Here is a 9,780-nt window from a genome sequence, read left to right on the forward strand (position 1 = left end):
TAAATAACTTAATATCTACAAAAAATTAAACTTTTTTTGTACAGCATTTACACTTTTACATATTTTTGTATGAACATTTTTGATATTTTTCAACTTTTTTTTGACACTTGGTCACTATTATTTAGTTTCATACAACAATCTCTGAACAGTTTCAAACACCACAGACGACATTCCTTTTGTTTTTAAGCTACATCCTAACATTGGCAACTTCAAATTTAAATCCGAGCCATACTTTCAAACACATCCATAAACACACGATCGTTAAATGTTTTTCCAACCTCCACTTCCATTTAACACTTGAAATTACATTTAAAAATAATAATAATAAAACTGTGCAAATTAAACTGAAACAGAAGACCGGAGCAGCCGCGGTCAGAAAGTTTCCAGTTTGAACTGGAGAACACGCCACTGATACATCTTTAGGTTGCTCTCATTTACTTTAAAGTCCTGATTTATCACATGAGATTCGACTAAAAGAAAAATTGCGACCACTGCTGCTTTCAGCCTCTGTACGCCAGAGAAACGCCTCCTACTCCTTAAAAACAGTCTTGGATTAATAACAGTCAAAAGACATACTCAAAAACAAACGCCACGTTTTGGCAAATTACTCTTCCAGCCCGATCTGACATTTTAGCGACCGTCATGTGTCTGCTAGCTCAGCACCTTGAAGACCAGGCTGCCCAGAGTTTATCTGCAAAACATCACTTATATCCTTACAAAAAAAAAAAGAAAAAAAAAAACTTGCATCCTGGAATGTGACATCTCAACATTCACCGACACATCTACAAACTAAGTCTATCAAATCTACCTGGAGGATGTCTAACCGCTCAGCTGCCAGTTGTGCTATTCTCCACCAGCACCAGAGCTTATTGAACAATAAATTAAAAAAACGGCAGGAGAACACGGGGTGGTGGGGGGTGGAAACGGCGAGGCACGGGCGGCAGAGGCTTCAGGCATAGAGGTATTGGCGTTGATTTTGGCGACGGAGGTGAGGAGGGAAGAAGGAACCTTCGGCATCGCTGCCCAGAGAACTGCTGAGAGACTCTTCACCCGAGCTCATCATATCCTCACACGAGTCCTCGCTGTAGACACACAGAGGGAGGTATGAGGTCAGTACAGTCATATGTAGAGGCTTTGGCAAGTTGATACGACCATGGTAGTAACTTCCTGAGTCACGTTAATAGTGGTAGCATCTGACATGTAACACTGTTAGTATCTTGCTAAGCTCTCCTGCTTTGGCGTGTTTTTGAGGTGAATTTGGACTGTTAGTATCTCGTCAATTTCAAGGTGAACAATTAGTAGTGCGTGTGGAGTGGTTGTACCTTGCACAGGTATGTTTGGAATGAGAGTATCTTAATTGGGGTTGTTTTGAAGTCTGTGTCTGGTTTGGGTGTGTTTTTGTATCAGCAGTAGTCTCTGTGGGCTCTTAATGAGTAAATCTGTTTCATCCTTCTCATCACCCTCTAAAAATAGAAAATTAATCTGGTGCATTGGGGTATTTTCACCGAAAAGCTAAATCATAACATTTTTCAAAATTATTTTAAATCAATTAATCAACCACCATTCATTCTTAATTTAATTGGAGTTTCTTGGCAGTAGAACCAACTGAAGGCAGTTGGAAGCTGCACTAAACCAAACAAACAAACAAAAAAAAAAGCATTAAGTGATAGAAACTGATCTCTTCTAAATCTATTTGGTCATTTCTGATCTTGCTGAGAGGCACTGGGATGGAGATGGGCTGAGCAATGAAAGCAAAACAAAACCAGTCAGCTGTTTCAAACTTCCGCATATCACTTAAGACTATCAGCTGATCTCATGTTGTCTGACTCAGCTGACTGAACTGTTAAGGTGTGTAAAGATGTTTGTTGATCGGGAGCTTTGTGTACTCAGCTTGTGCTTAAATACCCGCCCACTGGAACCATGTCTGTTCCTCTTTTCGCTTTCAACACACTGACGTAGAAATAAAAAGGAGCTGTCCTTGATACATAAAGGCGAGGCCACCCTGGCTTCATGTGACGTCATGGAAACAGTTGTGTCAGTGGGATGTGACTGGCTGGGAGATATGAGAGGCCCTGACAAGCTCAGACAGTTTCAACACAGGAGAAACTTCAGTGTTGCCGCTTGTTGCCACAGGAAAGTGTTTACTGCAAATAAAATAAAAGAAACGCAGAGCTCTCTCCACTGATTTAAACTTCATTTCATAGATTTTTCTGACTTTATCAGCACCAGAAACAGTAAGTGTCCTCCTTCACTGCTGTTACACTTGCTCTAGATTACCTGACAGAGACTTTTCAGGGCGTTTCTCTGTGCTGCGTCACTGCAAAGGCTGAAATATTTGGCGTATGTGATGACACAAAGGGTGTGTTTGGTTCCTTTTTCATTTAGCCTCTGTTTTTGTAGTTGTTGATGGTGGTAGGAGTGTTTGAAAGAAGTGATCAAATCAGAGTGAAACTGAAGCCAGTACAGTCAGTCTGATTGGTTTCTATAGCTTGAAACAAGTCACTAAGACCAAGAAATTCAGGATCGGTTGTGTTTTTGGAGGTGTGACGGCAGTGTTGCTTGGGTGTGTTTGGGGTCCTCACCTCTCGCTCTCATCCCAGCAGCCCTCTGGGATGGTGGGCAGTTCGGGGACACTACGGTAGCTGTGCAGGCTCTGGGCGGTCCGCCGTGACACGATCCACTGCAGCTTCCTGTGGTCGGGTTTGCTGCATTCGGGGGACGCGTAGTCTGACAGGCACTGGGCCACGCATTTGCTCCACAGCACCAGGTCAGCATCAGCAATCTGAAAACAAATAGGGGAGCAGATCAGTCTAACTGTCTGCGCTTCGCACTGACAAGACGACGGTGTGTTTAAAACTATCCGGTTACTTAACAATTAAACAGAAACCTAGTGGTGTTGGTGATTTGCAAGTGTGAGAAAGACAAAAGGGCTAAAGATCAATGACATCAGCTCCTTTTTAACATGGAGCCATCACAACATGCCAGGTTACATAACTACAGACATCAACATAAAGAAAATATTCTGGACCAGAGCTGGGCTAAGAATAAACACTCTCACGATACACGGCTGCTGCTATTCATAACTCGAGTGCTCACTTCTTCTATTTAAAAACTGGAGTCTCATCTTGAAGCTGCAAGTCCGCAGGCTGTAAGGATAGTTAATAAAGTTGTTCACATTTGCCAAGTAAAAGTCTGAACATGTATTAAAAATGCCTCCTGTGTGCGGCTGATCCAGGAAAATGCCCACACTAATTCTCTTTTAATGGAGTCATGAGACATCTGCTAATTTAAACTTCTCATTTCCTCTGAAATCCACCTGCTCTGTGTTGTTGACTTTGGTGTAGAAAATCTATTTCTCAGTTTGTTTTTTTTCCCATGATTTGTACACCTTCCCCTCCCCGGATGAGTTGTTGTGTAATGAAGTCATGCACTGTTTGGCAACAGCCTACCTTGAGGTGTCTCTGGATGTGAGAGGTTATTTCCAACATGTCCTCTGACTGAACGGCTTCAATCTCCTGCCTCAGCAGTGCCAACGCAAGGACGGACGGCTGGAAGGAAAAGAAAAGAAAACAGTTAAACAGGATCAGTGTTGTGTCAAGAATAAAATGCATTTGTCAGTTTTTAACCAGGACAGACATGGAATTGTTACCTTTGCTTTGGAGAAGGAGATCCGGCACAGACAGGCTTTGAGCTGAGCCTCCAGCTTCTCCAGGCTGAGCGTAGTCTTCCTGTTAGGACAGACACAAACATGCAATCAGGTTCGGGTCTTTAACAATTCTCGAACACACACAATCATCAGTTTTGTCCACATTGCTATTATTATTAATAGCAATAAACTGAGAATCGAAAAGGTGGCTCAACATTATCTTTGTCAGTCACAAGTGGTCAGCCGATTAGTGTTCAGTTTCACAACCAGGTGGCAGTGGTAAACACACTTAGCAGGACTGGGCAACTTAAAACACTGATGTCAAATATGAGGACAGTTAAATTCTGTGCAACTCTTCAATTAACTTAATTTGCTCTAAACAAAACAAACTGGTGTAAACTCTGATGTGGCATTTTGACCCAAGCTGAGCTGGTTAAAAACAACACGGCAGGGTTACATAAGAGCAAAGTTTTGTTGCCAACAGCAGAAAACGGGTGTTATCAGTGCACTTCAGTCAGACACTGCCTGCTGCCCCACATATCAAGACTTTTTGCCAATCGAATGTCGTCCAGACTTTTGAACCCAATCCGGAATCATCAAGCTTCCAATCATCAACTGTAACGGATCATCTATTTGCAGACACAAATCTGAATATTTAACCTCGTGTTCGTAAGGGCCTCACCTATCGGTGCAGTGCGATAGCGCGATCTGGTGGTACAGGTGCAGAAAGGTTAAGGCGGTTACGGCTTTGGACTTGAAGTTGAGCTTCTCGGTGATGATCTTCTCCATCCGTGCGAGGTCGGACACAGTGAACCGGCATTGTCCGATGCGGATGAGCTCGTCGGTGGGCGTCAGGTTGCACTCCTCCTCTGTCACTTTGGCTGCTATATGGAGGCAGCTGAGGCTGATGCAGGACAGGTGCTTGGGCTGGATCTGATGGGAGGAGAGACAACAATTAAGTAAAGAAACCTCTGAAGCTAAAGTGTGCAGTGTCTGCTCCTAGCAGGTGTGAACGTCTCATACCTTCATCATGGCGAGGAATCTGTCCAGCAGGTTAACAGCCAGGACGAACGTCTGCGTGCTGTAACCGAAGAAGCTGGTCAGACTCCACAGATCCTCCACTTTGGCATCTCTGCACTTGGCCGAGATCCGACTGTCACCCTGGAGAATAAAGACACACTGTTGATTAATTTCACAGTTATTAAGAAGCCTGTTAGCAATGCTTAGATCTACAGGTGCCCACCGGCGCTGTGGATTCAATGGCGCTGAGTCCCATTACTTTGGGGAGGTAATGCACTTCCTGCTCACAATTCACCCTCAGCTCCTTCATCAGCTTGAAGGCATCCATGTCTCAGCTGGCACTGCAGGAAGTGATCTTTCTTTTTTAAAAACACAGTACCGACACTGCAAGGAAAGAAAAGTCACAAAGTTTAGTTTTTATGCTGTAACCTAAGAAAAGGCCGACTTACAGCCTTTGCTGTGAGCTTGTGCTCCTCGGCAGCTACAAGACTGTCATAGTTCAAATAGTTGCAAATCGTAACTGAAACTAAAAGCATTTTTGTAATACACATACATAACAGGATTTCTGCAAACTCTCCGTCACAATGAAGAGCAGAGCAGAAGTTTGGAGTTTCCCCTGAGGTGAGTTTGTTATGACATTTTACATGTTATGAAATTCACTTCTAACCAGAATTTTCTGATTTCTTCCTAAATCTGCTTTTCTCCATTTTGTTTGTTTAAAAAAAAAAAAAAAGTGACTTTTAACTCATTCACTGCCATTGACGTCTATAGCCGTCAATGGCAGTGAATTTAACTCATTCACTGCCAATGGCTGGCAGTGAATGAGTTAATCACACTTATGCCTCTAACTATTGAATGATACAAATCTAGATTATATTTTTAAATCCTGTTTGCATCCTGGCAGCTGCCTGATTTACCTGCTGCCTTATCTGGCAGGTTATTCAAAGTCACCAGATGCACAAACTTCTTTCCACAAGGACGTTTGGACTCAGCTCAATCAAGCAAAATCAACAGAGCCTCTGGGCAGTTTAACATTCTACAGCAGCGCCACTCATGCAACAATTAGCTCTTTTCTGTACCTGTAGCTCACGACTTCTTCATGATTCGTTTTTTTGCACATTCGTTTGCATTTTAGTTTTGTTCCATAGTTAACATTTTACTTAACTTTTCATTATATTTTCGAGATTTTTGCCATTTAGCAGGGGGTTTATTTACTGCATTCAAACATCTGAGGGTTTGGCCTTTCCTGACAAAAAAAAAGGTCTCTGTGATCATATGAAAATATTTTGAACCTTTTTGCTGCGTGAATAGACTTGTCGTGAGTATGGCAACAAACTCACTGCCTCAACTATAGAGGGAGGAGAGCTGCTAATGAACACATCCCCTCCCCCCAAACACCACATCCCCACCAAGAAAACCATGTTAAGCTACTAAATTCTATTTAATTTCTATTTGAGGAATTATGTGGCACATTGTTTTACTTATTATCCTCTATTAATCTTTTGTTTTATCGTATTATTTGCTCCGTTTTATCAACTTTTTGGGAAAAATAAAATCCGGTTTTACTGTATTTCACACAGAGCAGAAACAAACGCTTTCTAGTCTGTTTTATTGTAGACGCCTGAGTATATCATGAGAATAATGTGAATGAAGAGGACACATTTGAGGTGAAGTCTTTGGAATCGTGTCAGATAATCTGTATCCAGGTTGAGGATCTAAGTTAATCACTCGGTCGTTGCTAAACTGCTACACTGTTACCGTGTTGTCACACGACTTCACATTTTCGGGTACATTGTTGCTAAACTGTTACGTGACTGCCGTGCACTCTCAGTCTGGGGGTCAGAGCCCAGGGCCCGGCCCACTTCCCTCAGCTGGGCTTCGGTGTCAGATTTCCGCTTGTCTACGTCTTCTCGATCCCCTGACCGAAAAACAAGTACCCCTTTTTCCTGTTATGGCTGTAAATTAACGACCTAAAATACAAATTAAGTTGCCCCACGTCTAAAAACACTGTTTTTGTCTTTTGGTTTTGTTTTTTGAATTTTTGTAGTTGATGTGGACGGTTAGCCTCCGCTAGCTAATGGTTTAAATCCTCTGTAGTCGGAGCGGGGGGAGGGGCTTCTGTTTAAAAATGATGAAATATCTTAACTATTTTACTACGGAAACACGATTACCCACACAGATATTTAATAATTGAGAACTAGAGCAGAGAGTTGACTTAATAAACCGATTATATGTCATTGCAGTGGTTTGTAAAAGTGAGTTTAACCGAGCTTAGAAAAAAGGAAAACGGGTCCAGATGATACCAGCTACAACAGCGAAGAGAAGCCTCTATGCTGTACGTGCAAACTGAAGCAAACATATCAATTTTAAGGAAAAACACACATTAAATGCTTTTAATCTAATGTCAGAACTATAAAATTCACCTATTTGCTATTTTTAAGCGCTTCTGGACGAGTTCCTGTCGACAGTAATGAAAAACCTTCAAAAACAAAAAACGACACTTTACTCGCTCAAGTGAACGCTCTAAGTAAAATAAATGCAACTGTGATGTATTTTAATGGTTTACTCTACCTGTTTCTGTGAGTTAGATCCACATATTTGTCCTGCGGTGGCTTATTTTTCTTCTGCTCTTCTTTCGTCTTTCTCTTTTTCTGTCCTTTGTTGATGTTGAGTGAGCTCACGCCTACTTCTCGACGTCACCCGGCCACAACCAATCAGACCCATCGCTTTACGAACAGCTGTCCCCTTTTTAGGGTGTTAAAGGCACAAATTGCAGCTCGATTCTGGTGTTTTTGTACCACCGTATTAGCATTTTCACCATATTTACACTGGAGATAGATAACCCAGCTTCAATCCACAGATACAGCTCGGAGAAACGGAAACACAGCGTTTGGATCGCGAGAAACAAGCCCACCTTGAGTAACATTACCGTGAGCCAATCAGCAAACCGAAGTTTGCTGCGTTCAAATAGTCCGCCCAAAATGTAATGTTTTGATTGGATCGTGCCTACACAGAGACCTGACGCAATCATAGCATTACGTAGTGCCTTTTTTGGACAGTTTTTTTTATTCATTGTCTGTGTCAGATGTGAAACAATATGTCTGTAAATGGTTAAACCTCAATTCCACCTTAAACAAGCATACCAGTGTTTTTATATACTCTAAGATCTTTCAGATGTAATGAAGATGTTTATATTAAATAAGAATTCAACACAAAAGTGATTAAATTCAAAGATACTGTGGCAAGCCCAATAAAGTTTATAAAAACAAGCGGAATGGGAGATTCTCTACACCTGGGTTCATGTAACGTCACAATGAACCAGAATGAGAATATCTTCTGATGTATTGTCAGGAGTTATTTGGTAAGTTATTTTAAGACCCCAGTCTAAATTAATGGGTATATAGCTAAAAGTCCAATTTAACATGAAAATATCATGTATAGAGTCAGATCTGATAACACTAAAGTAAGGCTTTATAAGCTTTAAGTCTCTCATATGTTTTTAGCTATGGTTTTATTGAATTATAAGTTATAATTCAATAACAACTGCGAAGGTTATAAATTATAACCTTCGCAATGAAACACAGAAGTACTTCAAGAATAAAAATATCAAATATGAAAGTTCATGATTTTACTTTTATGCAACCCTGGTGGCGAAACCAACCAGGGTTTGCTTGAAAGGTGTGACTGCTGAATCCATTGATATGCAAATATCAGTGGGTAAGGGATATCTAAATATGCACTAACTTACATACATTTCCATTAGATAATGCGTAAATGAACGTTTAAATGTCTATTTTAGACCACTTTTTAGGAGCTTTTCTTTCCTCTTGCCCGAGAGAAGACAGCTTAAGCAAAGAAAGAAAAATATATTTGTTAAAAACCCTCAGAAGCCAAAAAAAGTAGTTTGTTTGCAGTTTCCTGCTGGAAAGTTGCATTAAAATTTCATTTATCTGTGATAAGATTGTTAGTCAGACCACTAATGATATCAGTACTTCTGTCTGGCTGTCTGTGTCAATGATAAAGTGCATGGTCATCTTAAAAGGCAGAAGTCAACCCTTACGTCAGCATTTACTTTGGAGCTGCTTTTGAGGAACCACCACTTCCCACACGCTGGTAGGAAACACACCATAAATCCCTGCCATACATCAGACTCAGAGTCACAGAAAAGTCCACGATGAACTTCGCATTCAGCACACTGATCAGTACGGTTTGGTTACGCTGGCCCACAGAAGATTACCAGAGAAAGACCCAGCCTTTTTCTTTTGTTTTTAACCACATAATGGAGTCTTTCCTGGGACAAATGCTTGTAAACTCCCACAGAAACATCCAGAAAGAAGCTTTGTGTTGATTCTGTTCTCTTAAACACAATCTGTGACGAGCTAAGATTTGACACAACTCTGTTTTTACTCAACTGTCATCCTTTCTAGCCCTTTCAGTCGGGTTTCGGTCCTTTCACAAACAATATTGTAATTGGTGCTGATTCTGGTGGTTGCTCTGCTTTTTTTCTGCTGGACTTGAAAGCTGCTTTTCATACTGTAGGAGTCAAAGGTTTGCCTCTTAACTAATTTCAGTTTTACATCTAGAGTTATACAAGGGTCTGTCTTGGGGCCTGTTCTTTTTTCTTTTTACATGTTCTCTCTACCTCCAGTTATTTGTCAACATAACCTCTCGAGTCATTGCCATGCAGATCATTTACAGTTGCATTTAGCTGTGAAGCTTAGAAATCACTGTTTTGTAAGAAAGTGCATATTCGATATATATTTTAAAAAACAAGAAAACAACGTTTTTTGCAGGTGATATTGTTTGTCCCTTGACTATTTACTGAGGGGTTAACAGATAAACTGGACTCTTTAACTACTTTTGTTACAACACATACTAAAATCTTTTTGTTAAATTTAATTTTATTATTATTTATTTAATATAAAAGAGTTATGTTTACTTTTGTTCCTTTAATGCACTGTACACTAGAGTTAATCAATCATCTATTGCTAGTGTATTAATAGTGCAAAATGCTGCAGCCTGATTACTGACTTGGACAAAAAAGAGAGATGACATTTCTCCAGTGTCAGCAGCCTTGCACTGGCTCCCTATGCAGTATAAAGTGGTGCTGTTTG

The 9,780-nt window shown here is 40.7% G+C and overlaps 1 protein-coding gene across 1 annotated transcript; it reads right to left on the reverse strand.

Moving 5' to 3' along the window:
* Nucleotides 1–51: 51 nt before the first annotated feature.
* On the reverse strand, nt 52–7,641 carry ccng2 (cyclin G2). Its single transcript, XM_026174511.1, has 8 exons — nt 7,238–7,641; nt 4,890–5,050; nt 4,670–4,807; nt 4,329–4,579; nt 3,650–3,728; nt 3,450–3,548; nt 2,583–2,782; nt 52–1,082 (listed from the first exon to the last, which is right to left on the reverse strand). The coding sequence occupies exons 2-8, from the start codon at nt 4,992–4,994 to the stop codon at nt 950–952; spliced, it is 1,005 nt and encodes a 334-aa protein (XP_026030296.1). The 5' UTR covers nt 4,995–5,050; nt 7,238–7,641; the 3' UTR covers nt 52–949.
* Nucleotides 7,642–9,780: the final 2,139 nt, after the last annotated feature.

The sequence above is a fragment of the Astatotilapia calliptera genome, chromosome 7, assembly GCF_900246225.1.
Source record: "Astatotilapia calliptera chromosome 7, fAstCal1.2, whole genome shotgun sequence".
Lineage (NCBI taxonomy): Eukaryota > Metazoa > Chordata > Actinopteri > Cichliformes > Cichlidae > Astatotilapia > Astatotilapia calliptera.

Bases quoted from the DNA above. Each gene is read 5' to 3' on its own strand.
- ccng2 (XM_026174511.1), bottom strand. From the start codon at position 4,994: ATGGATGCCTTCAAGCTGATGAAGGAGCTGAGGGTGAATTGTGAGCAG. The intron at 4,808-4,889 runs GTGGGCACCTGT...TTTATTCTCCAG, and splicing joins CCATTGAATCCACAGCGCCG to GGTGACAGTCGGATCTCGGC. The intron at 3,729-4,328 runs GTGAGGCCCTTA...CTGTCCTAACAG, and splicing joins CTATCGCACTGCACCGATAG to GAAGACTACGCTCAGCCTGG.